We start from the raw sequence: 18879 nt of genomic DNA, 5'->3' as shown, positions 1-18879 counted from the left end.
GGGAAGAACGTATGAGAGTTTTAAAAACAGCATCAGCAAATTAATAATAATAATAATAATAAAGAGGGTGACGTGGGAGAGAATGGTTGGTTAAGGCAGTTTTGTACACTGGAAAGAGGCAGCCCCAGGCAGGGTGAGAGAGAGACTGAGACTAAGACTGAGAGCGTGTTGGGCGCAGAGGGTGGGGAGAGAGTGTGGTCAAAAAGGCAGGATCCTAGGCACTGTACACGCGTCAGCGAGGCACGACTCCTCTGTACTCCACTCGTCCTCCAACAGCTGCATCCACGTGTCTCATGTTCATTGGTCTGGTCTATCACACTGGCAGTACTCTCTCTCACACCCTAAATAGCTGCCATAGGGTTGGGGTCATCCGTTTGGGTGGCGTTCCCCCCGCTTTGTCCAAACACTCCCCAAACCCCCTTGTACTGAAACAAAAACAAAAAGTGGCAAACGAAGTTAGAATAGATGGAGTTTTAAAAGAGAAACGAAGGAGAAAAAAAAAAAAAGCCTCTCTCTCTCTCTCTCACACACTCGCATACATACACACACTTTGACACAGACCATGGGACCATTGTCCTGTGCTTAAATTCGAGCTTTTTCGTGGACGACACGATCCGAGTCTGCCGCTCTCTCTCTCTATCGCTCTATCTCACTTTCTCTCTCTCTCTCTCTCTCTCTCTCTCTCTCTCTCTCAGCACCTTTATCTTTCAGCTTAGCTTAATTTTTCTGCTTATTATTTTCTAGTGGGTGGTACTACTACTACTACACATATGGAAATGGAGGATCAATATGGCATGGCCGATCTCAGGCGGCTGATGAACGGCGGCAGGCCTCATTTTCCGGCCATCCCACAGGGTGGTGGTGGAGCGGCTGACCTATTCTCCGGCCACCGGGGTTTGGGTGCTGGACAGCCTCCTCCTCAGCCTTACGAGATGATGATGATTGGTCGTCAGGTTCCTGAGATTTTGCCTCGTGGCCTCAATCCTCCTCCTCCTCCCCCTCATCATCATCATCATCATCATGACTTTCGCTCTGCTGATTCCGCTGCTACTTCTACAGCCTCCATCACTGTGACAGCTACTTCCGGTCCTTCGTTTAGTGGTGGGTTAGAGGCTGAGACTGCTGGTTGTCTCGGCGGCGATGGCGGTACTGGGAGATGGCCAAGGCAAGAGACTCTCACTCTCTTGGAGATCAGATCCCGTCTTGATTTTAAGTTCAAAGAGGCTAATCAAAAAGGTCCTCTCTGGGACGAAGTCTCCAGGTATGTCCCTTTCTTTTTTTATTTTTTATTTTTATTAATATTATTTAATCATACACCCTAATTCATTTTTTTTTTCCATCTTTTTATTCTACTTCAACGTCTTCTTCTTCTTCACTTTTCTTGTTGATGTTTTGGGTTGGAGATTTTAAGCAAAACAGTATATATGACTATTTTTTTTTTCCTATGGAGTACAAGAAAGCTATCTTTCTCTTTCTCTCGCTCATTTTGTTTCAAACAAAACTTGATGCTTCAAATTAATTCTTGAAGCAAAATCACATATCTTATTACTTTTTTTTTTTTTTTTTTTTTTTGCCCCCAATATTTCTTTGTCGAGTTAGCTAGGAAATAACTAACACTTATTGAAGGTATAGTAATTGGAAACACAGTGTAACTTCCTTCTTCGCTTCGTTTTAAAGATCTGGGTATTGTTCTTTATTATTTAATTATTATTCAGTAGTTGGTAAATTAACACAGAATAGATGGCTCTCTCTCTTCCTGTGGCTCTTACTACTGACTCGTCTTCCATGTTGAAAATATGTACCCTCTTTTAAGTGCAAGGTTTACTGGTTTTTCGCCGAAATAATAGTTGACCTTTTCTGTTGCTTAAGTGTACTACTACTACTACTCATCGACTACTGATTCTTATCCTGACAAAAAGACCATCATCTACGAAGATAAGCTTCAGCCGATGACCCAATATCTCTGTTTAGCAAAATTAAAACTTACATACATGCTTACATAGACTGTTATTTCTCATCTAGGAAACCACATGACATGGGATTTACATCATGCTTCCTAACATTCATCGTTAATTACTTTGGGCCTTTTTATTTCTTTATTTTTTTTCCCAATTCAATATCTAGGGTTCAAAAATTACACTTTTGTATTTTAGCATATCTACTCGTCAATTTGTGTGTGTGTTTTTAATTATTTTTTTATTTTTTATAGGATTATGTCTGAGGAACATGGATACCAAAGGAGTGGGAAAAAGTGCAGGGAAAAATTCGAGAACTTGTACAAATACTACAAGAAAACCAAAGAAGGGAAAGCTGGAAGACAAGACGGTAAGCACTACAGATTCTTTCGTCAGCTAGAAGCTCTCTATGGAGAAACCAGCAATGCAGTCTCAGTCCCCGAAACCCATTTTGTCGGTACCAGTGGTGGTCTTCGATTTCATACCACAACCAACAACACCAATCCCGCTCATCAACCAAATCAAGAAGCTTCATACCAGTTGCACAAGCCTTGTGATAGCCTAAGCCTCTCTAATTCCTCCGAATTCGACACGACATCCTCAGACGACAACGATCTAATGGACAATGATTCGTCGGAGAAGAGGAATAGGAAAAGGAGAGGCGGTGGAAAGAATTGGAAGACCAAGATAAAAGACTTCATCGACTGGCAGATGAGGAAGCTGATGGAGAAACAAGAGGCATGGTTGGAGAAGCTAATGGGAACACTGGAACAGAAAGAGAAAGAGAGGAGTTTAAGAGAAGAAGAATGGAGGAAAGAAGAAGCTGCTCGAATTGACAGAGAACATAAATTCTGGGCCAAAGAAAGAGCTTGGATCGAAGCGAGGGATTCGGCTTTAATGGAAGCTTTGCACAAATTAACGGGAAAAGAAATAAGAGTTCCATCGCCTGAGGCTGATCAGGGTGGTCTTATGTCTGATCAACTCCAAGATGACCAGAATCATGATGATGGAAGCGAAATGCTTAGCAAAACTCCAAAAGACGACGAAACCTGGCCGGAATTAGAGATCTCTAGACTAATTCAATTGAGAGCCGGTATGGAATCGAGGTTTCAACAAGGCGGTGGGTTTTCAGATGAGGCGGTTTTGTGGGAGGACATAGCTAACAAGATGGCCCGTATGGGATACGAGAGGAGCGCTTTGATGTGCAAAGACAAGTGGGAGAACATCAACAATTACACCAGGAAGACCGCGGCAGCGAAGGAATTCAGCAAGAAACGCAAGGAAAACTCGAGAAGCAGCTGTGGTGGTGGTTACTTTCAGAACAATGAATCAGCAAGCTCCTCTTTGTACAACCATGGAGGAGGAGGAGGAAGCTATTGTGAAATGAATGAACAAGGGCATGCTAATAATGATGGTTCTTCTCCTTCTCATCCTAATTTAAGCAATGCAGTTCATGATAGTTGTTTTCCTTTCTTGATGAGCGAAGGGGAAAATTTGTGGGACAATTATGGGTTGAAGCTTAGCAAAGGAGGTCAAAACCAGTGAAGTTAAGAGTTTGGTAGAGCTATAGCACATGGAAGGTTTGTTTTTTTTTTTTTTTTGTTCTATAAGAAGTAGGAGCAAATCTAGTGCTTGGGAGGAGGAGGTTGACTTTTTTATGAGGTAAAAAAAAGGTAATTTGACAATATCTTTATCGTGGGAGATGGGATTGGGGGGTTTGGTTTACAAAATGTAAGCAAGCTGAGCTAACCGAAGAAGATTCATGTATAGGGGACTTGGAACCTGGGACATGGGACATGGACATTTTAGAGGGAACAATAATGGGGGTCTATATCTTGCTTTGTTGCTGAAGCTTAATGGGCAATGGAGGTTGAAAATGTTTTCTAGTATGTGGTGATCATCATCATCATCATCCCTAAACCTTTATGAACTTTTTTTTTTTTTTTCTTTTTTGGGGGGATTTTTTACTTCTTGCATGCAGATGGTTTCTACTGTTGTAGTTCATTTATTTCAACCTTCATTTCACATGTTTTGTTGGTAATTTTCTCTTTTTTGGTGACTGATTTTTTTTTTCCCGGTTTTTTTGGTGGAGTATTGTTGGTAACTGATCTGAATCCCGAGGAAATGATCATAATTAATTAATGACTGAGACGCGTGTGTGTTTGGGAGGCAATAAGAAGAAGATATTCTTGCCCTTCGGAGAGTGGGAGAAAATATTGATGGAATCTGTGTAGTATCAATAATTGCATATTATAAATTATTGAAATAGATACTGCATATTTATATTCTAGAATCATATTTTAAATTTCAACATCCTTTTATATATATATATATATATATTCATATACTATTAGCATGTGAAATGACATGCTCCAAGGATTTTATCATTTAGATTTATAAAATTTTTATTTAACTTTATTCGCACACTGATTTATTGTATTAAAGGGCAAATATTACTCGGAATGCGTTTTTAGAAACTAAAGACGATGCATAATGTTACAAAATGAAAGAGCTATATATTATTTATTTTGTAAGTAGTGAATATGAAAGAACTCTATTACCAATTTCTTGAAAGACATCCAGTTTATAATTATATTAACTGTTTTCACTCTTAATTCTTACAATTTTTCAAAAATTCATCGGCTTCTTTTCTATTACTCGTTTTCTTTTCTTTTTTTTTTTTTCTTTTTTTTTTTTTGTGGTTTAAATCTTGCTTTTTTATTATACATTTAACACACCCGATTAGAACATAAGGCACACGCGCAGTATCCATGATGCTAGAAAATATGCATTGGTTAAGACTTCAGCATTATTCAAACCAGTAATTATGTTTTTTTGACTTTAACAAAAGAAAAATATGTTTTGTTCGTTTACTTTCTTTATATCACAATTTTCCGGTTAGAAAAAACCAATCACTTGAAAAGTACAGGAGCATATGTATCGTGATAGTATAGTGAGTCAACAAAAAATGCCTTAATTTTGTTATGAAATGGCGTCTGCTATTGAGAGGAATAATATAAATTTGAGGATTAAATTCACTTAGTCTATAATAATGTGAGTTTAATTATATGTCCGTGCAAAAGGAAATGAATTAAGTTTTTTTTTTTTCATTTTTTTTTTAAACAAAAAGGAATAGGATATGTAATTGCCATTCTGTGCATTCGTAGCCACTAGTATCTTTTGGCAATATTGTAAACAAGCATGCGCAGTGCAGCAACAAAAGAGTACCAAGCATGCCATACCATTCTGCAACTCAACCATAATATAATATATATATATATATATATATATATATATATTTTATATTTTATTTATGTATATATATTTAGAGTGCATGTCTTATCAGGAATCCCTTCTTTAATTAAATTCAACATGCTTATATATCAAATGCATTTTATTGGTTGGCTGTCTTATCTAATTTATTTGAATTTAAATTTAAAAATCTAAAATAAAATGTGATAATTCTTAATATTTAGCACAAATATATTTTGATTTAATTAAGTTAGAAATTCTCTCACTAGTGAATTTTTATATGTACCTTTCTTTAAAAGAAAGATCATATATATATATATATATGTATATGTATATAGTTTAAAGTTTAAAGTTTTTTGGTTACAATATTGAAGGTTTTTTTAAAAACAAATTTTACTCTTTTTTTTTCAAATTATTTAATGCATATTTAAGTACTAATTAATAAAATCGCGAAATGAGAAACAAAAGTGAAACGATGGCCCATCAATTTTTATGCAATTATGATTTGTATTCGTATAGGAAATGGAAGGGGAAAAGTACAAATTTCGTTTCGATATATAAATAAAGCTCTTTGATTTGTCGGGAACTTCTCATCATGTTGGACCGCTAGTAATGTAGCAAATGCTAAAAATTGTCATTTGTTCAATTAAAATTTTAATTCATCAATTAAGATGACTAATTAAATATTCCTTTGGAAATATATTTCCAACATATCATTATACATATTTATACATTAGCAATTTAAAACATAATATGTATACATCAGATAAATTTTTATCATATAGAAAGGGTCAGTTTTGCATAAAAACAAAGCACTACACCTACAATCTTAATGCATGATCAAGAAGAAGCAGGTATACAAGTACCGTATTTACCAAAAATAAAATAAATGTACACAAGTGTTGCAAACTAGTGTCTATGAATGAAATCATGACCATTTGAAACATGGCAAGTTTAAAGAACGTTTCTTGTTGCTAAAAAAGGGAAAACGAAAATAAACTCATTTTCTAGCATAAATATATAGAACCAAGATACTTTGCAACTCTATCTATATTAGAGGTGCAAATGATTCAATCCAAGCCAAGTATTAGGATGCTCAAGCTTGGCTTGCATAATTTTAGAGTGATCAAGCTTGATTCAATCTCATAAAATTGACTAGGATCTTATAAGATCAAAGTCTAAAAAATTTTGAACATAAATTTTTTTAAATTTGTTTTCACTAGCTACTAAATTATGCATTTTATTTACATTTTTATTTTTTTTATAAAATTGGATATAAATATAATATTTATGTATTATAAATTTTCTATATATTTAAATTAATAATAAATATTTATATGTATATATAAAAAAAAATGCAAATTTAAACTATTCATGAGCTACTTACAAGTTACTCAAAATTGATTCGTATATGATATGAGCTTTACTTACTAATTAAGATTCACTTATTTTTCAAATAGCCTAGTTTAAGCAAGCTTTAACCAAGTTGATCACAAATCGATCGTGAATTACTCAAACCTATTTACAGCCCTAGTCTACAAGTTATTTTATTTTTAATATTTCGTTTGGCTATGTTTGAGGAGAATATTTAAAGGTCGTCCAAATATCATGGTTTCATGACCGATTCATATGATTTAAAATTCAAAAGAAAAGTAAGAAATGTCTACTATTTTAAAATTTAAAAAATAATAATAATAAAGTAAAAAATTAAAATAATAGTAGATTTTAAGATATCCTACGACTTGATTCTAGTGCTGTGTGGGCGTAGTAGCAACAAAGAATGAACTTTACATTTTAATTAAATAAATTAGATAAAAGTTATACTTGTTAAAATGAATTTGAAAAGAGTAATATTTGTATTTATAGGCTCTTCAATATTGGAAACTCATTAAGAACACAAAAAAAATAAGTAAATAAAAAAAATGAAGTAATTGGCAAGGTGACAAGTAATTAATTTTCAAAAAAAAAAAATGAGGGCTAAATATAAATAAGTTAATCATTGAAGCTATAAATATTAGATACGTTTCTTGAAACCTCTAGCATGATTCATTTGAAAGAATAATATATAGTAATGATGTTAATTGACCATATCATTCTCTTTATTATTATTATTATTTTCTTTTTCTAGGAAAAAAAATTGAAAGCTAAGCAGAGAAAATAAATATATAAATAAAAAGCAAGAAGAGTACTTAAAGCAAATAATAGAAAAATTGTACGTCAGATATCAGTATTAAAATACTCTTTCCGTCTGCCTTCATAAATAGTTTCTAAAATCCCAACAAAACCTAGAGCTTTTAGTTAAGAAGTTGCATAGGGCAAAAGAGGTACGTCCTCATAGATCTTTTTCTCCATTAAATACATCTAAAGTGGACCATCTCGTATTAAATAAAGGGTTACTTTAGAGAATAGAGAATAGGTAGAAAAAAGGAACTTTGGGTATCTTATCCCTTTAAAAGAGAGAAAAAAAGGAAGAAAAGAAAGATTGAGGACAAGAAGCTATGCAAGTTCTGCTTCTTCCATCTCTTTGTAAATGCAAAATGGTACAAAAATACATGCATATAAAGTCGTCCATATATATAAATATAACGATCCACGCAAGATCTGTCACATATTTAGACTCTTTGCCCGTACTGAGGAAAGAGTGAAGAAGCTTCCCACCACTATCAGACGGAACCAAAGCAATGGGGAGAGAGTCAGAGACATATAATTTACAGTCATTGTCACTCTCTGCAAGTACTGGACCTCCATTTTTCTCTTTCTATTTTTATTTTTTTCTCTCCCACTTTCTCTTTTCCTTTTTTCCTATTTCATGAAATCTTGAATCTTTCTTGCTTGTCCAAGGATATGAGTAAAGTTTTACATCATTAGCAGTCAAATTATATTTGCAATTATGGAAAATATCGAAATCTAACTCATGCCAAGCTTTATGGACTTCCTCACTGATCGATGTGACGACTTACTGATGACCCCCATAAAAAAATAAAGAAGAACGAAATTGGAAAAACTGGGTGTGTTACCTGCTTTTGGTATTTTTGGCCGTAAATAGTAAGCTGCCAGTACACCCTTGTTCCTTGGAGTCGGAGTCAATAAATAATTAAAATTTAATTGGTGTGAAAGAAACATAAAGCCCTTTCTTTCTCCAAGAAAAGATAAATTACTATAAAACAATGAAAAGTTCAGACATAGAATCTTTTCCAATATCAGATTATTTAAAAGTATTTATTTATAAATATGACAGTACAGCCATAGGCTACAGTATTACCCAATTGGACTTTATGGTTTGCAACAAAGTTTGCTTAATCCACCCAAACCAATTTTACTTGTCGGCCCAATTGCACAGAATGGGCTCTAGTGCTTCATTATGAATCCCAGCCCAATTCTATACAGTTATCAAACATTTCTTGCATTTTGTATTCATAAAAAGAAACATTTGGTATATCAGCCAAGAATGTAAATTTGAAATTCACCAAAAATAAATAAATAAGGAGAAACGTAAATTTGAAATATAGGAAACAAAAGAACATGTAAGATTATTATTAATTATGTCAAAATACTTGTTTAAATGATAAATAATAGTTTTGCAAGTAACAGAAAAACAAAATAGTATCAGAAACTCAATAAAGAAGGAAAATCGTTGCAACATGCACATCCTCAAGCTTATTGCTACAAACTAACCCCAATAACCAAGATGGGGAAGATGCAAAAAAGAAAGCCAAAAATAAAAGATTCACTAAACCTATGCCTGAGTGAGCATGACATCCTTATAACCATGCCTCAATGTAATCACCAAAAAACAGAACCACAAAAAAAAGAAGCTAAATAGAAACACTAAAACATTTCTTCATAATCAGTACTTGTAGTCCTTAACATGAAGACTCTCAGCAGCACCATCTGCAAGATTAGCATTCCCTTTATAAGTTCCAAGTGTTGCTTCTGAATTAGCCTTGCACCTGGTAAGGAAAGCAGCCTGAGCTTTTTGAATATTTTCGGCTTTTCCTCCCCATGCTTTCAGAGTACTCTGCTGAAGAGCACGTCCAAATGAGAAAGTTAGCGACCAGGGCTTCTTACCCTTGAGCTTGTTCATTGCATTGAGATTCACAGTTGCTTCCTCCTCACTCTGCCCACCAGAGAGGAACACCACAGCAGGAACTGCCGCCGGCATTGTACGCTGCAGAGCTCGAACCGTGTACTCAGCGACCACTTCAGGGGAAACCTTTTTGGCATCTGATCCAGGGGTGACCATGTTAGGTTTCAAAAGTGTTCCTTCAAGGAGGACATGGTGGTCGTTTAGAGCCTTGTAACATGCGGCAAGAACACGCTCTGTTACTTCCGCACATTTGTCAATGTTATGAGGTCCATCAACCAAGATCTCTGGCTCAACAATTGGAACTAGCCCATTCTCCTGGCATATAATTGCATATCGGGCTAACCCATTTGCATTTTCATTGATGGCTAGCTGAGATGGCTCATTAGGCCCAATTTTGAGCACAGCACGCCATTTGGCAAATCTAGCACCAGCTTCGTAGTACTTTTGGCAACGCTGGCCTAGGCCATCGAGACCTTGTGTGGTTGTCTCGCCGTTTGTTCCTGCTAGCTCAACAGTGCCTTTGTCAACCTTAATGCCTGGGAGGGCTCCACCTTCTTTCAAAACTTGAACAAATGGCTTACCTGCATGGAGTACATTATAAGAGAAACATAAAGGATTGCAAAGTGATTAAATTAACAAACTTGAAACACTAAGTAATTAAAATTCATAAGTGGATGTTGTTTCGGTCAATTAGAATACCATCGGCTGTGGATTGATAGAGAGTTTCCTCATAGAGAATGACTCCACTGAGGCATTCCATAGCACCAGGAGTGGTGAAAAGGAGTTCACGAAGAGCACGTCTATTGCTCTCATTGTTCTCAGTGTTGATGCTTGCAAGACGTTTTCCAATTGTACCAGTTGACTCATCCGCAGCAAGAATACCCTTACCAGGTGTCCCAATGTATGTAGCATTAGCAATCAGCTCATCTGCATCTCATCCATAATTCCGTCACTTTTTTTATCAAGAAAATTACAGGCATTAATTCCTTTTAGAAATGTAATGCAAGAAATTACAAGTATAAACAAGAGGACGAATAAAATATAAAATCCTGTTTATTGTAATTCAAATTCACACTGGGTTAAAAATGCAAAATTGTTTCTTCAAATATAATTTTAGGGTAAATCAGAGTTGGTTTTCAATGTTTGATTTCAATTCCAGCAGTAAGTACTGAAATCAAGTAACAAAAAGATTTCGATCTCTCTGCTATCAAACTATTTATTATTATAGCGAACAGAATAATATATCTCCTACATTGTGGAAGTCCAGGAAAGAAAATGATAATGTTGCATCGAAGGATGACAAATTGGCATAAAATTGTGTTAAACTCTCTAAGCCATTCTAACAGCATATAAATCTACATTTTTTTTTTTTTTTGCTTTCTTTCTTCGCTAGTAACACATCTACATTTTAATAAGCAATATAAATAACAGTATAGTCTGGATAATATTTCATGCTTTAGCCTTGACATGCAATTTTTCACCTCAAAACTCAGGCTTATAAGTGCATGAGATTTGAAGGTGCATATAAGTAATATGGGATTAGATCTCCATATCTAGAAATTCATATTTGGTCGACCAAAAATGAACATTACTCAGATCCACACCTAACAAAGAACGTGCAGTCATAAAAGCAAATACCTTTTTTAATTATTATTTGTAGGGTACAATGAGGGTAGGTGGGTTTTAAAAAAGGAATATGAAATCAAACAGTACGGAACCACGCTCTTAATTAAATAATGGAAATCGGTTTTTCCAATTAAAGCAGTTTGGAAAAAACCAGAGATCAAAGAGTCCGTCCTCTTGTATTCAAAAAGAAAATGCGTTTACAACAAAAAATGGACAATAATTGAGAGCAAACAATAATAAATCTATCCAATTCAATCTAAAATAATAATACTAATAATAATTAATCAGATCTAACACCAAAAAATTAAAAAGAAAAATCCAAAATGTAGATGTGAGAAAAGATAATTACCATGGTATTTCCCCTTATAGCAAGACATGTTTGATTAGTGAAAGATTTGTAGAGAGAAAAGAGTATAATTGAGAGAGGTTAAAGCAGAGAGAATGGGATGGAAACTGGGAAGGCTTGGTTTATATAATCAAAATATATGAAAAAGCTTATTTTGTCAAAAACTAAATGCAACTATAAAAGGCATATGAGTGCGTGATGAAGCATGGATTTTGCGCATCTTGCTTTCCTTTTTGCTCACTTTAATCACCAGTGCCGTCGGAGATCATCAGCGGTTTCCTCCATTATTACCCTTTTGCCCCCCCACCTACCCAACTCCTTTTATTCGCGTCCATGGTTTTTGGCCTTGTCATGTTTCTGGCAGTCCACGCCTTTATGCCCAATTTCCAAGTCGATTTCAAGTTTCAACAAAATAAAGATTTATGATTAATATATCAAATACGATAATAGACGAAATTATGTTATAATTTTATAATTTGTCAACTTAATTTTCACTTTAAATGAAACAGTGTATTTTTTTTTATCAATTGGTCAAGGTATAGCTAGGGGATACTGTAGTTTGGGAAGGCTAAAAGCGGTAATACAATTAAAAAGGGCAAAGTGGGGACCTCCAAAAATCTGCTTAAAACGAAGCACCGTGAATAGATGGTTGGGAAGGGTCAAACCTTAACCAAATAAAAAAAAAAAAAAGAAGCGAAAACCAGCCAAACAAATCCTGTGGGGCTGAGATTTTTTATTTATTTTTTTATTTTTTTATTTTTTTATTTTTGATATTGCTGTGGGGATGAGAGTGACTGAGGGGTTTTGGTTGGCAGGCAAAAGGCCAAATGGTTACCACTTACCACCAACGCCGGCGAACTAGGTTCTAGTTTTCAGGTCCAATGGCTCAGGACTCATTTTTAACATTCCTCTCTTATATCCAATTACTGTATCTTTTTATTTTCTACAACTCTCTGCAATACGTCCTATACATTTTTTAAGTATGCAAATCCTTCTGATCTAGTTTATTAGAGAGAAATAATTGAAAAAACATACCCAATATATAATGCAGCATATTTTGAAGAAAATTGGATCCAGCATTTGTCTAATTCAAGTGGGTTTGACTTTTTAGGCACATAATTGTTGTGAGGTATGAAAATGGAATGACATTTCCAAAGACCCTTTGTTTTTGTTTAATATTTGGAAGCACATCTAACCAAAATCACTTAGGAAGGGCCACCCCACGTTAAAAGTGCTTAATAAAATCCGGGGTGATGCAATAAATTCAATTGAAAATGCCACCATTCTTGAATCTGGCTGTATAGTTTATATTTATTTTGTATTAAGTATGTTTTGGTAATGAAGCCATAGTTCATGCTCCATGATGGGTATTTTTCCATCCACCAATCCCATTTACTATATAAGTCAAACATAATAATCTAACTATTCTTTTTGCTAATATTCTTTTATAATAATTATATAATAGTAATAATACAAGTTATGCTTCACATTCAACCAACTTTTACAATTTTTATAACAAGAATAGCATCACCAAACTTCATGTTAACGTCATTTAATCATGCGCAACATATTTTATTTACTTTCTTTATAAATTGAATCATGCTAATTTTCTTATATAGAGAATACAGTATTGAAGAAAAATAAATTAAAGAAAATACACGCATTTTATTAGTCATTTTAGGTTGCATTCAACATGCCATAGGAATTTTATTAACAAATGTCATAAAGAAATTGTATTTGATATTTTCCCTTGATTATTATTTAGTGAAAAAATCATAAAGAAAATTTCCATCTTGCAACTTGTTGATTTATTTTTATATCAATATTATAATTTCATATCATTAAATTTTAAATAATAAATATATCTGTACACGATGATTATCTATAAAATTATTTTTCATATAGTAGTAAATTTATTTTGATATACATAAAAAAAAAATTAAAAAAAATATTAAAAAAAAAAAATCACTTCTACATTATAGGTTTAAGATCTGGTGTTCAAATTTATATTTTTCAATTTATAAATATAAATATATATATATATATATATATATATTGAAAAAATGCACCAACAATCTAAAATATTATTTCCATCGACAAATTTTTTTTTAAAATATAAAAAGAAATATAAATTGAAAGAGATGTTAATCTAAATTCTATTAGCTCCTTTAGTTATGTTATTTAATTCAATTAGTTCACAATTGAGTGTACAACAATCAAACATGAAAGCATTTAAAAAGGCAAACGAACAAATAATTAAAAAAATAAATTAATTAAAACTAGTAACGAGTTTTTTTTTTTTTTTTTTTTTTGGGGTAAATATTAGTGAGGAGTTACACCAACCTCAGTCGCTCTTTTTCTCTTTCCCCATTCGGGAGTCCAAGTTTTGCCGAGAGAATCGCATCGCCCACTACCAACCGCCAAAACGAAGCGTGGATCCGACGCAGAAAAAATGTAACATCACATAATTGAGTAATTTCTGATTGCATATGATTATCAACTCCACTTGACGCTGATAAAGATTGATTGTCCCCTTTACTCCTACTACTCCTTTGGTATATTCTCGGTTTATTCGTTTTATTTTACTGAATATTACTTTTTAATATATTAAAATAACTCGAGTAAATTATTTTTTTTATTATTTTTTTTTTCTGCGTGTTAAAAATATATTAGTTTAACCACACCCCCTCTACCACGTGAAATATTATTATGACAACGGTCCACCCTAGTCCCAACTGCAGTGATGTTCAATATTCAATATAAATCCACATGGGACGTGCTTCCTGTTTGTAAATTGTCTGCAATCTTATAACTTAATAAAATATCAAAAAATAAAAAATAAAAAACAAAAACATATATACTAGAATTCTTTTAATAAAATAGTGCTCTTGATTTTTGAATCTACTATCGGAGTACGAGAGAGGAAAATGATGATGGATTGTAATATAATAATATTATTTGGTATATAAAGTCTTTTATTTTCCACTTCCAACACAAAATTAAACTTGCATCTGAATCTACTTGCAGGTTATAATAGATACAATTAAAGATGCAAGATAATTGATACGAAAGTTACACGTCGATTGTTACAACTTATAACCATTCATCCATCCCTAAACATATAGCAGTTACGTTTTTTCAGAATAGATTTTACCTGCCCGCTAAACAAACCAAAATCCTCTACGCACACAGTAGTTCATTATCAGAACAATATGTTACCTGTGCTCGCTGCCACACTCTAAAATTAAAGCTCAAATAATTGTAATAAATGAAAATGTTATTCAAGCATGAACATGTGCTTTTTCAACTTTGGCACACACTAAAATCAAAGATCAAATAATTGTAACACACGAAAATGTTATTCAAGCATGCACAGTTGATGCACTACAGTATCAATTATCAAACAGCTCAATTCACTGATAACCCGCCATATATAAAGACAATACGAGCAGTTCTCAAATCAACATAGGGGAAGGGGAAAAAAATAAAAACAAGTCCAAGCTCCGCATACAGTGCTACTTCAGCTTTTTATCAATAACCTAACAAGTATTAACTCTTCAAAAGAAAATTGAAATTGAGCACACGACTGCTGAAGCATCTCTAGTACTTGTAGTTCTCGACGTGAAGACTCTCAGCAGCACCCTCAGCGATATTGGCATCACCCTTGTAAGTTCCAAGTGTTGCTTCTGAGTTGGCCTTGGCCCTGGTGAGGAAAGCAGCCTGGGCCTTCTTAACATTTTCCTCCTTTCCTGCCCATGCTTTCAAAGTACTCTGCTGAAGAGCACGGCCAAATGAAAAGGAAAGAGTCCATGGCTTCTTACCCTTATACTGGTTGATGGCATTAAGGTTGCGGGTTGCCTCCTCCTCACTCTGTCCACCAGACAGGAACACCACAGCGGGAACAGCTGCAGGCATTGTACGTTGCAGGGCTCGGACCGTGTGCTCAGCAACCACCTCAGGAGCAACCTTTGCAGATTGTGATCCAGGGGTGACCATGTTAGGTTTCAAGAGACTTCCCTCAAGCAAGACATGGTGGTCATTTAGAGCCTTGTAACATGCAGCAAGAACACGCTCGGTCACGTCAGCACACTTGTTAATGTCATGTGGTCCATCAACCAAGATCTCAGGCTCAACAATGGGTACAAGTCCGTTCTCCTGACATATAATGGCATAACGAGCTAACCCATTAGCATTTTCATTGATGGCCAGCTGAGAAGGCTCATTTGGACCAATCTTGAGCACAGCACGCCATTTGGCAAAACGAGCACCAGCCTCATAGTACTTCTGGCAACGCTGGGCTAGGCCATCCAGACCCTGGGTGGTTGTCTCACCATTGGTTCCGGCAAGCTCTACGGTACCCTTGTCAACCTTAATGCCAGGGAGGACTCCACCTTCCTTCAAGACATCAACAAAAGGCTTACCTGTACATTATTCATAAAAATAATTGATGTTATTAAGAATCCATCCAACAATACAAGAATGAATACAGGCCAACCCTTCCAGAATTTCAAGCAAACACTATACCTGCAGCTGTGGATTGATAGAGGGTTTCCTCGAAGAGAATCACTCCACTCAGGTATTGGAGAGCACCGGGAGTCGTGAAGAGAAGCTCACGAAGAGCACGCCTGTTTGGCTCGTTGTTCTCAACATTGATGCTGGAAAGACGCTTGCCAATTGTTCCAGTTGATTCATCAGCAGCAAGGATACCCTTGCCAGGGGTGCCAATGTATGCAGCATTAGCAATGAGCTCATCTGCAGTGTTATAAAACCCAGAAGATTTTAATCAGAATCATAATGTTACTATAAAAAAGGTAGGGATCAGATCTAATAACCGACCATAAAGAAGACTATAAGATATTCAAATGGACCAAAACCTTTGATCACTACTAATAAAAATGAGCACAACCGCCGCAGGCAAGAATTGTTCATTATCAATACATTCTACCATAAGATACAATAAGATATCACTAATCAGTAATATAGGATTGTAACCAAACATTAGACTACCATCACAAATAATCGGGTATACAACCAAATACTAGCAATTCGAGACTGGAAAACATTATCTCATATCAAACACAGTCTGGATTCCTACGGAAAGCACGGACAATAAACATGGTGATTTAACTTCTCTAACATAAGAAGAAAATTGCATATGAAGACTCCAACACAACAGTTTTTTTCCCCCCCTCTAACGAAAAATAATCATCTATTTTATATTTTTTACAAGAAAGAATCTAAAATTAAGAAATCATGTATACGAACACAGTTATATATCTAGATCATTCAAAAGATGAGCCATATTCAAGAAAATCACTGAATCTTTTACATCTATCAAAGTAATATAACAGAAAAAATAAATAAATAAAAAATTGAGCGGGCTTAAAGGATCTGTAAGGTATGAAGCACTTGCGAACGATGCAGCAAAAGCAGAGCATCAACATCTCACAAGCTTCAGTAACGACAAAACTACAGATCCATAAGTATAAAAAAACCAAAACAGTCTTATTCGCTCAACCGGAGCAATAACGGACTCCGATTCAAACACAAGTATGATAAATAATCTAGTAGAAATAGATCTAAGCAAGTCAAAGCCAGAGAAACACAGAACGATGAAGGAGAACAAAAGCAAAACCGCCATAGAAAGAAAGTCAATCTTACAGAAGGAAGCGATAGATATTGGGGAGATGGAAGGTGATTACCATGGTATTTTCCCTTGTAGGCAGACATTTTTCTGAACGGCTTAGAGAAGAAATCTGAGAGACTTTGAGACTGGGTAGAAAAACAGTAGAGAAAGCTAATAAGTGAGACAGAGGCGAGAGGGGTTAGGGTTTTAATATCACAGGCTAGAAGTCGGTCCTCAAAAAATTTTACGCTTTTGCCCCTTCTTCCGAAATCGTGCTAACGCTATTTTGGCGGCTTTGTTTATGGTCGTAGTCCTGAGCCATGCGACCCATTATCTAAAAACGGAATAACAAAATAAAGATAAAATAGATGATATTATGCGGTTTCTTTTTCCCTTTATTATTATCATTATTATAATTTTTTGGAGTATATGAGATGAAAATATTGGAATAATTACGACGAAAAGGAAAGGATTGATATACTCGAATTGGGATTGAATACGTAAAAAGGGAAGGATATATTGGTAAATGGAACTAGAGGAAAGGCATATAAAAGTTAGCCAAAAGAAAAGCACAAAACCAACAGGCGAAAAGAGGTGGGTAGGAATTAGGAAGCGTCAAAACATGTGGCGTGGAGGGTGAGTCATCAAGTTTGGTGGGAAAACCGAGAGCAACACCAAAACCGGGTTAGGTCCTGGTTTTTTATTACAGTTTCGACACAATTTTTTTTTTTCAAAAATAATTTTGGCACACAGTTTTTTTTTAATGGCTTTTATTTTTATTTATCAGATTCCACTTTAATTTGTTTATTCGTTTTTTCCCTTTTTTAATTGTGTTATAGTAATTAGTATAATTTATGTGCCACCTAAATAAATAGTTAAAACTCCAAAGTTATGTTTGGTAGACCAGTTTAAATTATGGAAAGGAATACAAATTTTTTATACTTATGTTTGGTTAGTCTTTTTTTTAATTTTTCAATAAGGTTTATCTTTTTCTAAAAAATAGCCATTCTCTATATTAAAGGAATAGCCAATCTGTTTTAAAAAAATGAAAATATGTATTTTGTATGGTATGTAATAAAAATATACGCTTTATCTTCAAAAATCTTCCCAAAATCGTCAATCTTTTTATATTTTTCCTTTTATAAGTTTCTATATTTTTTTATTTTCCCCGTCTATATCGCCTCCCTCAATCTTCCTTCTACACTACTATCACTATTCGCAACGAAGCCTTGCACCATCTCTTCTTCATCATCATTTTTTTTTTTTAATCTCTATCGTCTCCCTCTAATTTTTTTATTAGTTTATGTTGTTGGTTGGAAGTTTGACTATGAAGGATTTTGGTTGTTTTTGCCTTCACATTGGGTAAGTGGTTTTGATTTTGGGTTGGAAAAAAAAAAAATTTTGTTAGAGTTGGTGGTCCGAATTTTTATTGGTCCAATCCGAAAAGCTCGTGATGCGATTCATTTAGTGAAATTTATTTTGTAAAATTTTTTTATCTATGTGATGATAGTGGAGGTCTCGAACCGGTTCAATTTTTAGGTTTGTTTCATACAATATATATTTATATTTTTTGGATTTTTCAGTTGTATTAAATTTTTAGCCGCTATCCGCTCATTTTTTGTACCAATATTTTCAATAACAGTTTTACTACGGTTTTTATTTTTTTCCATCAAAGATTTTTATTTGTATATGTTTTTGTTTTTATTCTTTTATTAGTATTGTTTTTGTCATATTTTTCATAAAAAAAAATAAATACTCATTTAAATACATGAAAAATCAAAGAACGACGAGAATGTATAATATATATAATAACTAATCCTAGTTTATTTATCTGAAATAGTGAATCTATCTCTCAAACATCCTAATTTCGACATAATTTTTTAGAAAAAAATTAATTTTGCGGCACCGTTTTTTTGGGAATGACTTTTCTTTTTGTTTATCACATTCCACTTCAATTTATTTATTCATTATTTCTCTTTTTGAATTG

General features: G+C 34.1%; 3 protein-coding genes across 3 annotated transcripts; 1 reads left to right on the top strand and 2 right to left on the bottom strand.

Annotated features, from left to right (window-relative positions):
- The first annotated feature begins 390 nt into the window (after nucleotides 1-390).
- On the top strand, nucleotides 391-4240 carry LOC107434964 (trihelix transcription factor PTL). Its single transcript, XM_025067730.3, has 3 exons — nucleotides 391-618; nucleotides 745-1261; nucleotides 2210-4240. Coding segments are annotated over exons 1-3 (1809 nt in total). The 5' UTR covers nucleotides 391-617; the 3' UTR covers nucleotides 3501-4240.
- Nucleotides 4241-8792: 4552 nt separating this feature from the next.
- On the bottom strand, nucleotides 8793-11593 carry LOC125419437 (fructose-bisphosphate aldolase 6, cytosolic). The gene is made up of 3 exons (XM_048465360.2): nucleotides 11270-11593; nucleotides 9994-10221; nucleotides 8793-9875 (listed from the first exon to the last, which is right to left on the bottom strand). Exons 1-3 carry the CDS (start codon nucleotides 11295-11297, stop codon nucleotides 9055-9057), a joined length of 1077 nt encoding a protein of 358 aa, XP_048321317.1. The 5' UTR covers nucleotides 11298-11593; the 3' UTR covers nucleotides 8793-9054.
- A 3010-nt stretch (nucleotides 11594-14603) lies between these two features.
- On the bottom strand, nucleotides 14604-17160 carry LOC107432148 (fructose-bisphosphate aldolase 6, cytosolic). Its single transcript, XM_016043223.4, has 3 exons — nucleotides 16969-17160; nucleotides 15791-16018; nucleotides 14604-15687 (listed from the first exon to the last, which is right to left on the bottom strand). Exons 1-3 carry the CDS (start codon nucleotides 16994-16996, stop codon nucleotides 14867-14869), a joined length of 1077 nt encoding a protein of 358 aa, XP_015898709.1. The 5' UTR covers nucleotides 16997-17160; the 3' UTR covers nucleotides 14604-14866.
- Between the last annotated feature and the right edge of the window lie 1719 nt (nucleotides 17161-18879).

The sequence above is a fragment of the Ziziphus jujuba genome, chromosome 11, assembly GCF_031755915.1.
Source record: "Ziziphus jujuba cultivar Dongzao chromosome 11, ASM3175591v1".
Classification (NCBI taxonomy): domain Eukaryota; kingdom Viridiplantae; phylum Streptophyta; class Magnoliopsida; order Rosales; family Rhamnaceae; genus Ziziphus; species Ziziphus jujuba.
This window is presented reverse-complemented; position numbering and strand designations above follow the sequence as displayed.

Bases quoted from the DNA above. Each gene is read 5' to 3' on its own strand.
- LOC107432148 (XM_016043223.4), bottom strand. From the start codon at position 16,996: ATGTCTGCCTACAAGGGAAAATACCATG. The intron at 16,019-16,968 runs GTAATCACCTTC...ATAACACTGCAG, and splicing joins CTACAAGGGAAAATACCATG to ATGAGCTCATTGCTAATGCT. The intron at 15,688-15,790 runs GTATAGTGTTTG...AATAATGTACAG, and splicing joins CTATCAATCCACAGCTGCAG to GTAAGCCTTTTGTTGATGTC.
- LOC125419437 (XM_048465360.2), bottom strand. From the start codon at position 11,297: ATGTCTTGCTATAAGGGGAAATACCATG. The intron at 10,222-11,269 runs GTAATTATCTTT...GATGAGATGCAG, and splicing joins CTATAAGGGGAAATACCATG to ATGAGCTGATTGCTAATGCT. The intron at 9,876-9,993 runs GTATTCTAATTG...TACTCCATGCAG, and splicing joins CTATCAATCCACAGCCGATG to GTAAGCCATTTGTTCAAGTT.
- LOC107434964 (XM_025067730.3), top strand. The intron at 1,262-2,209 runs GTATGTCCCTTT...TATTTTTTATAG, and splicing joins CTCTGGGACGAAGTCTCCAG to GATTATGTCTGAGGAACATG.